The sequence below is a fragment of the Canis lupus genome, chromosome 9, assembly GCF_003254725.2.
Source record: "Canis lupus dingo isolate Sandy chromosome 9, ASM325472v2, whole genome shotgun sequence".
Taxonomy (NCBI): domain Eukaryota; kingdom Metazoa; phylum Chordata; class Mammalia; order Carnivora; family Canidae; genus Canis; species Canis lupus.
Window position 1 is genome coordinate 59,651,412 of NC_064251.1, and position 18,146 is coordinate 59,669,557.

At 38.8% G+C, this 18,146-nt stretch overlaps 1 protein-coding gene across 6 annotated transcripts in view; it reads left to right on the forward strand.

Annotated features, from left to right (window-relative positions):
• Positions 1–18,146, forward strand: part of NR6A1 (nuclear receptor subfamily 6 group A member 1) — a 222,293-nt gene that overhangs the window by 155,764 nt on the left and 48,383 nt on the right. Inside the window, exon 1 of one of the 6 annotated variants that reach the window (XM_049115051.1) lies at positions 2,720–2,853. The exons of the other annotated variants lie outside the window; for them this stretch is intronic. Within the exon in view, the coding sequence (XP_048971008.1) occupies positions 2,838–2,853 (16 nt within the window). The 5' untranslated portion in view covers positions 2,720–2,837. Of the gene's footprint in view, positions 1–2,719; positions 2,854–18,146 lie in introns of those variants that run through there. 6 annotated transcript variants of the gene reach the window in all.

Below are 18,146 nucleotides of genomic sequence, written 5' to 3' on the forward strand. Positions count from 1 at the left end.
TGGTTAGATATAGAATTTTGTTCTGCTTTTTTTCTATATTACAAATCTAGTATTAGCAAGTAAAACTTTGCTAGTTTATTTTCTTTGTCTCTCCTTCCCATTCATAAATTCTCAGAATCCTTTTAATCTTTTAAAATTATTTTTCTTTTATGCAGTTGTTTTTTAACAATCTCACTGGGACCTCTAGTTAAGATTTACAGTTTGTCTTTTGCATTCACATGGTAAATGAAATGTATGTTCATGTTCTCTTTCCCCTTCCTCCCAGTAAAGGACTTTTTAAAAAAAACCTGTGGAACTGAGGATGCTGAAGATTATGACTCTATCCTAAGATTAAGATTTACCCATCTTCTTAAACTATGTTAAAGATTTGTTCCCAGGCTTATGGGTGTATCAAAGATTATTACTAAGGGATCCCTGGGTGGCGCAGCGGTTTGGCGCCTGCCTTTGGCCCAGGGCGCGATCCTGGAGACCCGGGATCGAATCCCACATCGGGCTCCCGGTGCATGGAGCCTGCTTCTCCCTCGGCCTGTGTCTCTGCCTCTCTCTCTCTCTCTGTGACTATCATAAATAAATAAAAATTGAAAAAAAAAAAAAAAAAACAAAGATTATTACTAAGACCTGCCCTTAAAAATTAAGGGCATTGCTTCAGTCTTGATATGGGAGCCAGGCTAAATAGTTTCCCTTTTCATCTTTCTTCCAAAGGATGGTGCAATAAAGTAAAGATGCTTACTACCTGTACTCTGTACTCTGTTGTGTGTAGGTACTGGCTTTTAGATATACCTGTATTCTTTTTTTTAAGATTCCACTTATTTATTCTTGAGAGAGGCAGAGACACAGGCAGAGGGAGAAGCAGGCTCCATGCAGGGAGCCTGACATGGGACTGGATCCCAGGTCTCCAGGATCAGGCCCTGGGCTGAAGGTGGCTAAACCGCTGAGCCACCCAGGTTGCCCTATACCTGTATTCTTTAGGGAGACAGAGCTCCCCTTTGAATGAGTGTTCCCTTTTTTTTTTTTTAACGATTTTGTGTATTCATTCATGAGTTGCGGAGAGAGGCAGAGACATAGACAAAGGGAGAAACAGGCTCCCTGCAGGGAGCCTGATGTGGGGGGCCGCTGGGGGTGGAGGGGGTGGGAATGAACACTCCATCCCAAGACTCTGAGATCATGCCCTGAGCCTAAGGCAGATGCTCAACCGCTGAGCTACCCACCCAGGCATCCTGAGTGTTCCCAATTGAATAGCTTTTTGCTGATTGACTTTCCCCTTGTTCAGGTTTTCCCCCCTCATTCTTTTTATAGTCACTTTACTAAAATTATAAGAGCTACCTTAAGTTCCACAGGGACTGAGAAGAAAATCTCTATTAATTTCCTATATGAGCGAGAGTGGGAAAAATGGGTGGATGTGTTTGTGTTGGGGTGAGGTATGTGGTCACAGTGAGAGAACATATATTTTTAGGCAGACAAAATATAGCCTTTTCTCCTCTAAATCATTGGTCACTTTCTCTTTAGGTCCTACTTTGTAAGATGACCCTAATGGTCTCTTGGTTGGAAAGCCCTCTAGCTATATTTGCCATTCAGTTATATGGCTGCCAAGTGACAGATTCCACTCCCACCTCAAGAAGGGTCTCTTCTTTTTTCTGGAACACTGCTAATAAAATGTGTTTAGCCCTAAGTGATTCCCAAGGCTAGGCCAGGGAGAAAGAGCGGTTTCATGGGGTGAAACATTTTGCACAGTTAAAAAGCATTTATTCCTGGACTCAATTCATCTTTAGGTCATCCCGCCTTTCTTGAAGAATTGGCCCTGTAATCAGTGTTCTGCTATCTGAATGGATAGCTGAATGTTTGACATCATATGTCATTAGCATATGGCTCTGATTTGCCAGCCTCTGCCGCTCTTTGGCAAGGTTTGAGCATGTATATGCATACACATACTCTGCTCTGTCATGGGGATGGTTCACCATCAGGGAGGCATAGCATAAGATTGCCTAAGATCTTAGGAGTTTTAAGGGAATGAAGCAGGAAGCTTCAACATTTAAGCTTTTGGCTGGGGGCAGGGGATGATATTTCTAAACTTTGTGCTTTCTAAAAGGATTTTGCGACCTAGTTTTTCTTTTTCCACATTCTTTCAGACTATTGTGTATAACCAGAGCATGAAAATTAAGGGCCGAAATTAAAGTGAACCCTGCAAAATAACTCAGAGCTCCATGTTTTAATTTTCTCAGAAGAATTTGCCTTGTCATTGTTTATTATAATGACAAAAAGCAGGGAATCCCAGTCTTACCCTCCCCCCCCCATATATACATAACCTGGTATTTTTGTTTTGTCTTTTCCTTCTGCCAAATATTTCAATTCTAAATTTGTTAATCCAGAACACAGGAACATAGGGTATAGAAGAATAGCTCTTGAAAGAAAAAAGGGAAAAAACTCACTAGAACTCTTTTAAATTAAATGAAAATCAAATCCTCTAAACTGCTGACTTTTAATTTTAGGATCTCAGTTTAAAGGAGATCAGAGGAATATTTCTTATTAAATGTTCCTATGATACTTTTCAGAGCACATTCTAGGCAGTATTGTTAACTAAAGAAAATAAGTCTATCTGTTCTACTTAGATAACCTTTGGTAATAAACGAACTCCATACACGTTGTGACCTTAGCGCCTGAACTTTCTAATCACATGACTGGCTTGTAAACTGACCTGTGAGGATGACTGTCTTAGTCCCAGCTAAGAGAGAGAAATTGGCCAAGTGTCGGAAGGGTGGTCATCAAGCTGGACTTGTCCTGTAATCTCTGTTTCTTCATGGCTGCAATAGAACTTCTCAACAGACTTCCAGAAGCATGAAATGGAGACATGGGAAGGTAAGAGAACTGTTGAAGTCTGGGCCCAAATCTGAGGTTTAGAAATTTTCTTTGAAGACTTAGAACAAATAGTAGCCTTGAGGGAGGAGGGAGGCAGTCCTCTCCGTTTTTTGTGTCTTAGCAGAATTCAGCCAACAAGTTTTCATGTGTAGCAACTGGCTATAAATGTTTTGGATTGTAGAAAAGTGAGGGTGAAATGTAGTAAATTCATTGTTGTGGTTGATGATTTTAAGAGAAAGAGCAGGCAAAAAAAAGAAAGAAAATCTGGATTTAAATTTTATAGTGACTTGAAAAAAATTTTAACTTGATTTTGCCCACAGTCCTTAGGTAAAGTTTACATTGTAAAAAATTGTTCTGTTTACCTCTTGACAGAATTTGTTTGTATTTTAAATTCCTTAATCCAGTTCGCCATCTGTGAAAGTACTGTAATTATAGATAGTATTGGGGTCATGAGGCCGTTGATAAGACAGCCTCATTTCCTTTGGGGGAATTTAGATATTTTACGGTTTGGGGTATAAGACTAAGCCATTGCTAATTTCTTTTTAAGTAGGTTGTTTTTTAAAATGGGTAAATTCATTCTGTGTGTGTGTGTGTGTGTGTTTCATCAACAGCAACTAGTTAGTATTATAATTATAATTTGTATATTTAGAGATAGCCTCCTACTTGTGTGAGAAACCCCAGTGTCCCACAACTTTATTACTTGTGCCAGAAAGGACATACACAGCTAAAGAAACAGCTAGAAGATGAATCTTAGCATTAAAGATTCGCTGTATTTGTTTGCTGTGTTTATAAAATATAGAGTCTAAGACTTTGCCAAAGGTTTTGGTTTCTTGTAGGCATGCTCTGTTGAGCTATAGCCAGAAGAGTTTCATATTTGAAGTAATTAGTAAATTTCTAGGACATTAACTAATAAAATAGTCCTAGGAAAGCGTCCTAGCCCCGTGCAGCATGGCTAACATCTGCCACAGGCAGCTTTGCAGTTTCATTCTCACTCTGAGGATGCACAAATCAGGGAAGTGGGACTGACCTTCTCTCAAGCAACATTATTCTTTATAGTAATACTCCCTGTATATTCTCTCCCAGCACCATATATGCCAGAATTATTATTATCTCATTGGTTTTTAGTCTTTGTTAGTGGAAACAGCAACGTTTGTAGAAGTTATCAGTTACGTGCAAAACCTGTTATTTTTAATTTCGAGCAGCTTCCTCTTCTTCCCCCTATATATACACAGAAATTCTTTGTATTCTAGATATACTAGCTTTTCCAGAAAGGAGTCATTTAAGAAGTATGATTTGCTCTGGACCCATTGGAATAGGAGTTTAAGGGTAGGCAAAGATACCAGAGCAGTGATTGCATAGGTTTGGAAGGGATAGCCCTGGAGGATTTGGATATTTTTCCAACTAGCTTGAATCGGTAAGTGTTGTATAGTCCACAAGTTCTGAAAGAGAAAAAAGATTTGAAGAGAAAGTTCTCCTTCGGTTCTTATTAAGTATTGAAACTTTGATTTTTCTTAGCTGTTCAATGACAGAAAATAACTTATGGTACTAAAACAAGAACTTTTATAAAACAAGGAAGTGAATTTTAAATTTTTCAATGGAATCTTCCATATAAAATTCTAGTAAAGCAAAATGAATTATCCCAGTTGAAGATCTTTGGAAGCTTAAAAAGCAAATTCAGACTTCTTACAAAAGAGTTGAGGGAAAATGCTACTGTAAAAAAGTGTTGCCTGGTTTTAGATATTGGGCGCTTGTCCATTTAAATTAACCTTTGTCACAGCTGGGCATACAAATGTTTTGTTTTAGTTCACAGAGGGTTAACTCTATTCAAGCTTTCACTGTGGCAGGCCTGATCTGTGGAGTCATACAATCTGGTCTTTCAGCCCAGCCAGTCGCTAGGCAGGAAGTCTTATTTCTTAAGCTATCTTTCAGAATGGGGGGTTGGGATTTGGAGAAAGGTGGGGGAAGGGCCTTGGAGCATCTGTAAGGATCAATAACAGAGTGAGCCGCAAGAGAGGCCATTGTGCACACTTCAAGATAGATGCAGCCCTTGTGCATGGCCCCTGCTTGGCAGGACAGACACCTAAAACCAAAACAATGCCACCAAATGAATTCCTTGTGAAAATCAGATTGCTCTTAAAGGAAAAAATATTTAGAAGAGTGCCCTTTTAACACTGGGAATATTCTCATTCCTCAACTTGCTAGGATCATGCAATCCCCACTAGAAATAACTCCAAATTGATTTTTAAATGCCTTTTGTCCTCATGCTAATACTGTATTGAGTTGGGAGGGTGATCATTTGGTCTTAGTCACATGCATCGATGCATTGAGTAATCTATCATCTTTCTCTTTCTCTCTCTCTCTCTCTCTCTTTTTCTTCCTTTCTTTTATTCTAACATTTGCTTTACCCTACTTCGGTTGGGAGCATCATTAAGGGGATGAAAAAAAACAAAATTTGGTTAGAATTAGAGTAACACGTGTGAAATCCCTCCTCCAACAGCTGGTATTGGCTTTTGAAACTTCATCTGAACCAAACAGATGCTCTTAGTGTTATTTTGAGATCATTTAAACCAGACTCATAGCCAAGAAATCTACAGAAATCATAGGTTTTATTTTAAAATGCGTTTAAGTCATGATATCATGCCACATCTTATTGCATATTATATATGGGTATTGAACAGGGATACCTGAGCTTGGGAAAGTGAGCAGTTCCACCAATGAAATTATGATTTTAAAAGTACTACCAAGTTTGTTGTAATTTTACTCCAGTCCAGTTTTTCAGTTTTTGAATTCGTCTTTCCCAAGCCCACCTGTAACATTCCTGTTTTACTGTATTATTTTTTCAGAGGCCTAAGGCAGTTGTTCCATAGGTCCTTTTATGATGCAAATTCTTTATGGCTGTTGGAAAGAGTAATGGAGTCATTGCCGCCTCTCTCCCACTAAACCCCCAAAGTATTGGTGACAACTGATGGTAACAGCTGTGGAAAATGGAATCATAAAGAGCCTCTAATATCATTCTCCCCATTTGAAATCTTTCAGGAATAAATGCATAAACCAACTTGGGGCCCATAATGTGACTTGGAAACATACTAATGGAATAAGGGCAGAGGTGGGGGGCAGGGAGAGAGACCTCCAGTTGAAGTGAGCCCCAAGTTTAATTTATTTTATGCTTCTTGAGTTGAGACCTGACATATTCTCCTGCACAGTTTTGAGGCTTAAGAGAATATATAGACAAACACTTAACAAGATCATCTGGATATATTTAACCCATCTCTCACCTGTACCCTTTTCTGGGGAAAATGATGTATTAAAAGAATACCTAAGTTAATCATCACAATGCCTCCTTGATACCATTGTTTTGCTTCTCTGATACATTATAATTCTGCATTAATATTTAAAGGATCAATTCTTTTAATGGGCATTTTCCAGAGAGATACAAATATTACTAACAAAACTTGGAAGTTCAGTTACCATTTACATTGTATTAAAATGGGGTATGAAACCTACCATGACCCTTTTGAACAATGTGGTCTTTAATGTGCTTTAACGGGGAGGGCCTACTGAAGAAAAAGCCATAAAAGTCTTCAGAGTTCAAGATGAGGTTGGGATTTTAGCTCATTGCTTTTGTCATTTTCACACACAAACATCGCTGCAATCATGTTTGATTTAGCATCTTTAGTACAATGAGGTGAGAGAACAAAAGGATAGTAGAGGCACAAGTATGGAAACCAAACATTCTCCCTTACCCCCCAAATTTTTTCAGATGATTCTTTGTTTTCTGTCTCCCCTGCTACTGGGATTTCTTTTTAAGCCAAGGAAATCGGTCTATAAGATTCTTATTTCTGCATGCCTCGGTGATTTGCCTGGGCAATTGAAAAACAAGCCACTCCTCAAATATTTTTTTAGCCACGTAAAAAGTCATGTCCTAAAGACTTGGTAAAAACACCATAATTAGGAAAAATGCATCTACTCCTATTTTAAGGTTCAGAATTTGGGGGCGTTCCCGATGCACAGCTGTTTTACATATTTTGAAAAGCCTGATAGATGTAAAGGTCATTGCTAACTCTAACAAGGTCTTGATGCTCACACTGTCATCCAAGGACCTTGCATTAATTAGAATGAGAAGCATGGAAGGTCAGGAGTCAACTGACTGGTGGGCCTCTGTGGATTGTCACTGGGGCCAGTAAGAATTCCTATAGGATTTTTAGCCATTAAAACCAAACAAAAACAAAAATAAAACCTGCTGCTTTCATGGCCTCTGAGCAGACCTCTTGGTCTGTATGGTAAGGGCTCATCCCCTGTTGCCCAAATGGCTTCTAAAAACTTGGCTGCATCCATTGCTTTGCTACAGGATTCTCAGTGTTGGGGAAAGAATCTCAGCCACCGGGATCCCTGGGTGGCGCAGCGATTTGGCGCCTGCCTTTGGCCCAGGGCGCGATCCTGGAGACCCGTGATCGAATCCCACGTCGGGCTCCTGGTGCGTGGAGCCTGCTTCTCCCTCTGTGTCTCTGCCTCTCTCTCTCTCTTTCTGTGTGACTATCATAAATAAATAAAAATTAAAAAAAAAAAAAAAAGAATCTCAGCCACCTGATTCTGTCACTTAGCCAAGTCACTTGACATCTGTGAGCCTCAATTTCCTCATATATACAAAAGGGGTAGTAATACCAATCTCACAGGATTGCTATAGGAGTTAGATAAAAGAACCTTTATCACAGTGCCCAGCACATACTTAACATGCCTTGAAATTGGGCAGCCCAGGTAGCTCAGTGGTTTAGCACTGCCTTCAGCCAGGGCATGATCCTGGAGACCCAGGATCAAGTCCCATGTCAGGCTCCCTGCATGGAGCCTGCTTCTCCTTCTGCCTGTGCCTCTGCCTCTCTCTGTGTGTGTCTCTCATGAATAAATAAATAAAATCTTTAAAAAAAAAAAAAACATGCCTTGAAATTAAAATGAGTTTTACAAAGTGGCAAGTTTAGGGAGATTAGGAAGAAGAGGATTCTTGGGTGAGCCGGTGGCTGGTACTGTTTAAATATTCCAAGTAAAAAAATCTGCCTACCCCCAATGCCTCCTTTCAGCGAACAACATTCAGGGCGGGGTCTTTTGGAAATTTAGCCTTGAAAATGTTGTATAACAGGTGAGACGAGCTGCTGAGTCTTTGCTTTACAGCCAGTTACTATGCTAATAATCTGTTCCTGGGCTAATAAAAATAATTAGTAATTAGAGTGTCTCTGTGAAATTGGTGAATTTATTTTTGTCCCTAAGAGAGTCTCTTAACAGTTGTGGTTTTGTTTTTTTGTTTTGTTTTGTTTTTTAAGTTATGTTGATTAGAAGAAAAAGAGAGGATGGGTTCTAAGCACACAGATTAAGTGATAATTAGGAAAGGAAGGATAGTCAGATTAGTCATCTCCTTCCATGTGTTTGCTAGGTAAATAGATGCCAAGACAATGGCCATGGCCATGTTTAATAGCCCCTTCTCAAAAACTTTACCATGAAGTGGTAAAGTTGGAAATATTGTTAGTATACTAATCACTGCCCTACTTAACTTTGGAATCTTCAGTCTCCCTGCCTTCTAGGGGTTGAGAGCTTATATCAGTGGCTGATTATTATGATCTCTGTGTATAAAATTATAATTTTTGTAGACAACATTCATTGAGCATTTACTGTGTTCTAATCCCTAGGAACACAGGTGAATTAGAACCGCAGCTCTTGGATTTGAACTACAAAGAGGGAATAATGTTAATGTTGCTTAACAAATATTAACAATTGTGGGGAGAGGAGGAACACTTGGCTGCAAAAGCATTATTCAAAACCTGCAGAAGGATTTGTTTTCACTTTGGGAGGCCTGTCTTTCTTTAGCTTTTTTTACTAAACTTACCCTACATTTCTTGAAATGTTTTTGTTCTTCCAAAACATGGAAGAACAAAACGTATGGCTCCAAAATAGAACATTCCTATATTTTTCTTAGCATAGTAAAATTAGAGGCCTGGGTTTCAAATGGCAAAAGTAGGGAAATATTCTAAGCATTATTACTCTGTTTGCATCTTATTCATTGTTAGCAAAAGCATTTTCCTTTTTTGAGGTTTCAACATGTTTCCTCATAGTAATGGCTACAGCAACCTAGCTTTGCTTTTCAAAGGAACTAATAAGTTATAGGTAATTTATGGAATGTCAATTACAGTTCATTAAATAACCACTCTACAGCAAATGAATGTTTTGGACATTTGAAAAAGAAAAAAACACCATCCCAGTGGCCATTTAATCCCAAAATACATGCACATGAGTCTGTGGGGGAAAAAAGGTGTGTTAAGAGAAAAGCTTGGCCCCCAATAGGTGCTAGTCACAGAAGTCTTGGATATGTCACTGTTCCAAGATTCTGTGTACGTGCACACACTCTCCTAAGCATTGATGGTTTTTGTTAAGTTTGCCATGAGATAGTTGTAAATTATGTAAGATTCTAGGTTCTTTTTGAATATGTAGAAATTAATTCTTAGCACCTTTGCTAATGTCTGCATGCCTTTTGAAATCATGCACACTAAAATATTTGCCGTGAGTTTACCAATCTGATACTAGAGAGAAACTACCCACCATAGAATAGTTTTAATATAGAAATTTCATCATATGTCATATGCTGAAAAATATTTGGATTCAGTTTCTTCGTTCTTTATTTCTATGAACCATTAGTCTTACCCCAAAAGATGAATGTCTAGGGAGGAGTAGGGGAAAAGAGTGCTAGTTTTATGAAATACTGATTCAGTGCCTCAGGGAAGCAGAACCTTTAGCTACCTTAATAAAATTGTGCGTGTGTAGTGTGTGAAGGAGTACTTACATGCCTTGTTTACGTTTCATGATTTTTGGTCCTAGTGGTGAATGTAGAGAGAGAGAGATCCTATCACTTAGAACATAGTTTTACACATGGAAGTAGTTACAAAAGCACTTTTTGGCAAATAATATGAGAATCTCCAGCAATGAACATGTCTCTATTCTGGCCCCATTAAACTAAATCTGGCCAGAAGATTTCCTTTTAGTAAGGCAAAGGAAAATGTGGCAACCAAATCTTCCACTCTTCTGGAACATATGGTTTTACTAAAAGCATGCTAATTGGTCTCTCTCTCACCAAGACCTTAGAATCGGGGGAACCTAGGGAGCTGAGTACTGAGCTTTTAGGTATTGGTTCAAAGTCTCTGCGCTGGGCCACTAGTTAGTCATCTGAGTTCTTATAAACTCTGCACTTTGGTTTGTTAGTAAAGAAGCTATACTCTTCATTCAACTGACATTCACTGGTGGTTGTTCTGTGTTTGGTATATATTAGAGATGCAGAAAAAATAAAAATCTCTCCTTGTTTTGTGGAGCACATAGTCTTGTAGAGGGAGACAAATAGGTAAGTGCAACAAAGTGTTGGAGGAACAATGCTAGCAATCCTGGAGGGTACAGAGGATATGCAGAGATAGGAGTGCTCATTTCTGTTTGGGCTATCAGGTTCCTTCACCCAGGAAGGCATCATGAGAGGTTGGTTGACATTTGCCAGGCTGGTAAAGTGAGGAAGGCTCCCCCAGGCAGAGAGCAGCATGAGCGAAGGCATAGCTAAATAAAACAACCTGACAGGGTATCCTGTGAATTATAAGCAAGGCCCATATGGATCAGAAAGATTGGTTGGTTCTAAATGCAAGGACAGCCCAAGAGAGAGCTTTAATCTGTGAATGGATACCCTTACCAGTTACCTGTTGAGCAGAAGAGAACCCTCTTCACATTCCTTTTAATCCACCTTTGCAGGTATGTTGAAGAGATTAATGTAGCAATTTGCTAGAAGGGAACACAGGTCTACCTCAGAGCTGGAAGGCTGTATGAGACTTACTGCTGGGATTTAGGGAGAGTACACCTTAACCTTATTAACCTTCTTACAAATTGCCAGTTCCTATAAGAAGGAGAGGTCTTAGTTAAATTTGGTTTTAAAAAGTTATACTCGCTGCCTAGGGCCATCTGTGCTTTGTGGGAATGTTCCAAATAGAAAATGGGGTCTGTTGTATTTCTTTAATGAATGGAGAAATAGTCTTAATAATATATTGTCTTAATAATATCTTTTATTCGTTAAGACTAAAAGTTTCTTTTAGTTTTTTAGGGCAAGTGATACATGTTTTTACTGAGATATTCATTGTAGTTTTACTTATATATAGGTAAAATAGTTGGTGGTTAGTGACCAAAGTATTATAATGTTTTTGGTTAAGTAGTATTAGTTGTTTTTGTTTTTCATTTTAAATTTTATTTTAAAATTAACAGGCAGTAAAATTGAGGCATTTTTGAGGTGTTGTGCAGTTCTATGAATATAGATTTGTGTAACTATCACTACAGTCAAGTTTTGTTTTGTTTAAAGATTTTATTTATTCATTCATGAGAGATACAGAGAAAGAGGCAGAGACATAGGCAGAGGGAGAAGTAGGCTCCCTTCAGGGAACCTGATGCGGCACTCGATCCCAGGACCCCGGGACCATGCCCTGAGCCGAAGGCAGCGGCTCAACCACTGAGCCACTCAGGCATCCCTAAAGAGAGAATATTGATAGAAAGTATCTTCAGAGACTAACCCCTGAAGATATGCCAACATCCAGGAGTTCCAAAGATACTCAGTATAAGAGATTGAGAAACTAATAGTTTGAGAGAAAGTAGGAAAACCTGGAGAGTAATATTCTGAAAGCCAAGGGAGATAAGTGTTTCAAAAAGGAAAGAATTCAGATGCTTGTCCGATTTCTTTCATTCAGCAAACAGTGAGTACTTTCACCTTGTAAAGTTCCATGAATAGGCCCCACAGTGATCAGGACAGATGAAGTGCTGGTCCACTTAGAGTTTACACATATATTTTTAAGGATTTCAGTGTAAAACTAGATTGCAGTTCTGAGGACCCAGCTATACTTAATTCTGCTATTTACATTTCAGAAAGTTGCCTTGAACACTTTAACACTCGAGATGATTCCATGGTAATCCTAATTTCTTTTTTTTAAAGATTTTATTTATTTATTTATTCATGAGAGACACACAGAGAGAGAGGCAGAGACACAGGCAGAGGGGGAAGCAGGCTCCATGCAGGAAGCCCAATGTGGGACTCGAACCTGGGTCTCCAGGATCACACCCTGGGTGAAGGCAGACGCTTAACCGCTGAGCCACCCAGGCGTCTCGGTAATCCTAATTTCTGCGAAGAGTTATTACTTTACTAGAATAGAAAGTTTATTGCGTAAATTCATATGATCCAGAATAGCAGCCATTCAGTGTTGTAGAAACATAGGTCATTTAAAAACTAAATGAAGTAGTGTTAGAAGTTATTAATGCAAATATGCCCAAGTTACTTTAATTCTCTGGACCTCAGTTTCTCATCTGTATAGTGAGAATGAGGAATTTGTGTACTTTAAAGCCTCCTATGGCTTTGAAATTTAATGACTCCATAATCTAGGATCAAGTAATCAGAGAAGCCACAAATGTCAAGATATGTAACAAACACTGTCAACTCTCAAAGTCACTAATATCCTCATCATTGAAACCTTCAGTAGCCAAATCAGGCTCTAATTCAGTGTTTGACAGTGGAAGCAGAAAATGGTAACAGTTGGAAGCTACACTATAATGAAAGTCCTTAGGAGTCTCTTTGGAATAAGGGCAAAGACAATTTTGTGTATGCACATTTTCCTAAGGGAGATTTTGACAACTCTGGCTTAACTAGTATAATTTCACACTGCGTATTTACACCTCTCTCAAAGGAACCTGTAAATTAAACTCAAAATTCATGGAAGATATCTCTTTTTTCTCTCTCTCTCTCTCTCTTAAGATTTTATTTTAAAGTAATCTCTACTCCCAATGTGAGGCTTGAATTTGCAACCCCAAGATTGAGAGTCTCGTGCTCTATCGACTGAGCCAGCCAGGAGCCCCATGGAAGATATTTCTAAAAAGTGCTATGGACCACAGGTGGAGAAATAATAACCATGACATAATAAAATGCAACTATATTTGTTGATCCATATCTTCATTTTTAGTACTCTACGGGTCTTTTACATATTTTAATCCTTTCATTTTCACAATTCTGTGAGATGAATATTTTTATATTTTATAGATAAGGAAACTGAGCTCAGATTATCACGCAACTAAAATAGTGACTAGCTAGAATGCAAAGCTGGGGTTGCTTTTGCTTTTAACTTTATAATTACAGTAAATAAAATATGCAACAAAAAACTTTGCAATTTACTACAAAAGCTCAATAAATACATTTTTAGTTCTCTAACCCAAGTAATAATCTCCAAAATTGCAAGTAGAGATGAAGGGGGCTGCTGAAGAAAGCCAGCTATTTGAAGCTATTCTATCTATACCTGACTGGTAGGCAAACCCAGTAGGCTCCAGGCATACCAGAATTAGACATCACTCAGGTGATTTACCATCTGTCTTCATAGGCATCCTGAAGTTTATAGTATTATATAGCCCACTTTCTTATGCATTCCTATTTAGTCCTCATAAGAACCTTTCTGGGGGAATCACTGACAAGTATCCTGAGACAAACTGGTGATATGATGATAGTAATAATAGTAGCTCAGGGACGCCTGGGTGGCTCAGTGGTTGAGCACCTGCCTTGGGCTCAGGTCATGATCCCGGGGTCCCAGGATCAAGCCCCACGTTGGGCTCCCCGCAGGGAGCCTGCTTCTCCCTCTGCCTGTGTTTCTGCCTCTCTCTGTGTGTCTCTCATGAATAAATAAATAAAATCTTTAAAAAAATAATAATAGTAGCTCACATTTATTGAACTTTTTTTTATTTAGGGATTTTATTTTTTTAAGTAATCTCTACACCCAGTGTGGGCTTGAAATGAACAACCCTGAGATCAAGAGTCACATGCTCTACTGACTAAACCAGCTAGGTACTCCTATCGAGCATTTATTATGTGTCAGAAACTTTGCATATATTAACTCTGTTCTAAGCACATTACATGTATTAACTCAATTCTCACAGAAACCTAGTAACAGGTTTTACATTACTAAAAAAGAATTTAGAGACTTTTACATTTCACAGAGTAGGGAACTGAAATAATAGGACCATACATTTAATAAATGTAAAAGCTGAGATTTGAATCCAGACAGTTTGACTTCACGGCTCATCCTCTTAATCAGTGTATTTGTGGTAATTATTACACAGTATGTATAAGTGAGGTCATTAATCTGGATACCTTACATTTATGTAGTGCTCTCTGCCAATTAAATCTCAGTAAACTGGGGATCCCTGGGTGGCTCAGCAGTTTAGCACCTGCCTTCAGCCCAGGGTGTGATGCTGGAGTCCCGGGATCGAGTCCCATGTCAGGCTCCCTGCATGGAGCCTGCTTCTCCCTCTGCCTTTGTCTCTGCCCCTCTCTTTCTCTCTCTTTCTCTCTCTCTCCCCACCCCTCGTGTCTCTCGTGAATAAATAAATAAAATCTTTTAAAATTTTTCAGTAAAACTTGAGGGAGTATAAATATAAAAACATAGCTCAAAAAATAAAAATTTCAATTACTATATTATTTTTTGATGTATAGAGAAATGATCAGCCTGAGATCACAAGCCTAGCTTTTTTTTTTTTCCACAAGCCTAGCTTTAATCCTTACCTGTTTTGCATAAAAGCTGAGGTACAGATGTGAAATATGTGTCATTTGCTTCTACTGATGATCCAAAGCCAGGTAAGAAAGCTCATACTGTCTTAATAGTCAGGACATTAGGGCAACTCAGACAAGGCAATAAACAAAGTCTTTTTTTTTTTTTTTTAAACAAAGTCTTATATTTGGTGCCTAGGCCTAAGCTTTTGTCCTTATAGGATGTGAATGAGGCAGCTTTGCAGCAAAACATGAAAAAAGGCTGAGAGATTTTAGTTCTTATATGCTTATCTTTCTATGCAGTCATATAGTGTATTACTTTCACAAATACAGTTGCCTAAAGGAGAGAAACTGGATTTATATTAATTAAAACATAGTAGGTGTACCTGGTGGCTCAAGCAGTGAAGCATGCGACTCTTGATCTTGGGGTTGTGAGTTAGAACCCCACATTGGGTGTAGAGATTACTTAAAGAAATTAAAGAATCTTTAAAAAATACAAAACAGGAGCACCTGGGTGGCTCAGTTGGTTAAGCATCCAACTCTTTGTTTCAGCTCAGGTCATGATTTCTCAGGGTCATGAGATCAGTCCTGCATCACGCTCTGTGCTCAGCTCAGAGTCTGCTTGGGATTCTTTCCCTCTGCCCCTCCCCCCTATTCACATGCTCTCGAACTCTCTGTCTCTCTCTCTCTCTAAAATAAAACAGTATACAAAAAGGAATAGATGAATAGACTCCCTCTCTGTTCTGTACTCATCAAGCCACAGTAGATTTTTCTTTTTTTTAAGTAAACTCTACACCCAACATAGGGTTCAAACTTAACAACTATTTAGGGATTTTTTTTTTTTTTTTAAGTTATCTCTGCACCCAGTGTGGGGCTTGAACTCAACAACCCTGACTGAGATTAAGAGTCGCATGCTCTACCAACTGAGCCAGCCAGGCGCCCCAAGCCACAGTAGATTCCGAACAATTTATTTTCATATGATCTTTACAAGCAGGAACATGTCCAGAGGGAAAGGCAGATGATCAGAATGATAAGGGGACTAGAAATCATGTAACTATGTAGGTCACTTGTTGAGACTAGTGGTATTAAACTCCAAAGGCTATAAAATTCTTGGTGGAAAAAGGGAGGAAGCAGGCTTGTTCAGATTGTGAGTGTCCACAGACTGAACTGAGACCAGTATGTTTTAATTACACATTTAAGCTTCAGGAGCCGTAGCAACTACTCTCAACCCTTATGAAGTCATGAGGTATAGCTCCTCTGTTTCCCCACCCCTCATTACCACCACATACCACAGAGATGAACATCATCTCCTTTTCTGGAACAAGACCATCTCACCAGTCAAATTCACAATTCCAGGCTCATCAGAAGCTAGCAATCCTTGTGTCCTCATTACAAAATCTTGGGAATAGAGAATTTCATTGAGCCAACTTGGGCCATTGACTTTTTGTAGTCCAGTTAGCAGTAGCCATTATCTCTTATGCTCCAGTCAGCTTATCTAGCAATGTAAACCTAGTGCCTTACAGGCTAGGGCAGTGGCTGTTGTCAAAGAAAAGAATATTGGTTATGAGCTGAGCAGACAGTCCAAAAGATAACCTATTACAGAGTCTATTCTCTTACCATACACTGCCTTCTGGCAATCTCATGTATGCCTACAGCCTCCCTACAGAAGACTCCCAAGTCAATCTGACTCCAGATTGCATGTTCCAGCATTCATCGAGGCCTTCCTCATCTCCATCTCAGATAACCACACTCCTAAACATGTTTAAATGCCTACAGCCAGCAAGCCTTGTTGCCTATACTGTTCGGTTTCCTTTGACATACTTCTGCTCTAAGGCTTAGTTCAGGTGACACCTCTTCTAGATAATCTTTCCTTCAGTTTCCTCATCTAGCACCAAAATCACCCACTTCTCTGTGCCCAGTGTACCTTCTCTTTCTAGTTTAATGTTGACTGCTCTGTATTGAAATTATGGGATTGATGTCTGTCTCCTCCACTATTATGAGGTACATGTGAAGAGTGCAGAGGAGCTCTCAAATATTTATGCAGTGAATATATGTCACAAGATGATTTCAAGCAAAAAGTAGTAATTATTACATAGTGAATCATTGTCTATATTTCCAACTTCAAAAATATGTACTTGTTTAGAGCTCTTGTGCGCGGATCAAGCTATCCATTAATGAAATATCTGTATATTTCTATTTTTTTTCGGAGAAGACTCCCCAGGCTCAACCAACTCTTTTTCCCCCGTAAATGAATAAGGGATCCTTAAAAATTTCCAGTAGCAATCCAAATAGGACAAACCACAGATCTGCTTATTTCCAACTGGAAAACCTAAATTTACAGGAATATGAAAAGTCTTATACCACAAATAGAAACTTGATTCCTAATTTGAAGGTTCCTACACATAAGAGGCAAGAAGAAACTAGGACTGTGGTCTGACTTTTTCTTTTCTTGGCCCCACTTGTTGAATGATGAGGTAGCATTTTCCCTGGATTTATTTCCATGGCTCCAGCTAGTTGTAATTTGTGAACCATTTTATCTTTGTTTTCAGGCCTAAGTAATGGCAGTAACATTTTTTTTTTTTTTTTTTAAGTAAGCCCTACAGGCAGCAGGGGTCTCATACTCACAACCTTGAATTCAAGAGTTACCTGCTCCACCAACCAAGCCAGGCAGGCACCTCTCTTTTGTCTTTTTCCCATCTTTCTAGTCAATGACTTGTAAGGATAACTCCTAAAAGTTCAGTCCATACTGATCTTGTGAATTACTCACTTGTTTTTTTTCTTTTCTAAAGACTTTATTTATTCATGAGAGACACAGAGAGGCAGAGACACAGGCAGAGGGAGAAGCAGGTTCCCTACCAGGAGCAGTAGAGGAGAATTCTTAAGATTTTCACTTATTTCTGTTTTAAGTTCTATGTTTGCAGATGAAATTTTGAGGGTACCTGTTCCCAGTTTCAAGGATTTCATTTCAGATGGTGGCAACCTATGAAACTGAATACAGTCAGTAGTACTTAGAAGAATGTGCAGCTGATCAGGGGAGTTAGATCCAGTAATGCAGTTGAAAATGTTTTAAATACCCTTTGTTTTAAATACCTTTTAGCTAGGCAAGTTCCAAATTGCCTTAGTTGTTAGTATAATTTTGGTCAAGTCAGCAGCTGTACTCTCCATTTCCTAAATCTGGCCTTCATCACAATCTGAAGAGCAGGTTTTGATAAAAATCAGTTTCCAATTGTAATTTGCGTAACCTGAGCCCTTGGAATGAACAAAATGTCCTGTTTGAGGTGGGGGAGGTATTTTTATAATAGTAGGGCTGAAAGGAGAGATGAGTGCAAGAGGAATTTTGGTTTCTTCTATACTTAGCCAAATTAAAGTAGAACTAGTTGCTATATGGAAGTACTAAGTAATACATCTAGTTAGTTCTTTGCTTCACAGATTGTGTTGTGACTCCTGTTGTTGCTTTGGTTTGCGGGAAAAAAAGGCAGCAGTAATACTGAGGCTCAATTTTTATATATACCATTCCTTCTCTTCCTGCACTCCACCCCTATAGGAGGTAGTGTGGTATAATGGGAGGTCTGTCTTTGGAAAAGTAGTGAGACTGAAACAGCTCCATTTTGACTCACTTTGTGATCCTGGGCAAATCACTTTACTTTTCTGACCGTGGCCAAGTAACTTAACCTTTTTCTTTAATGAAAATAAAATACATAAGGAAAATTTAAAT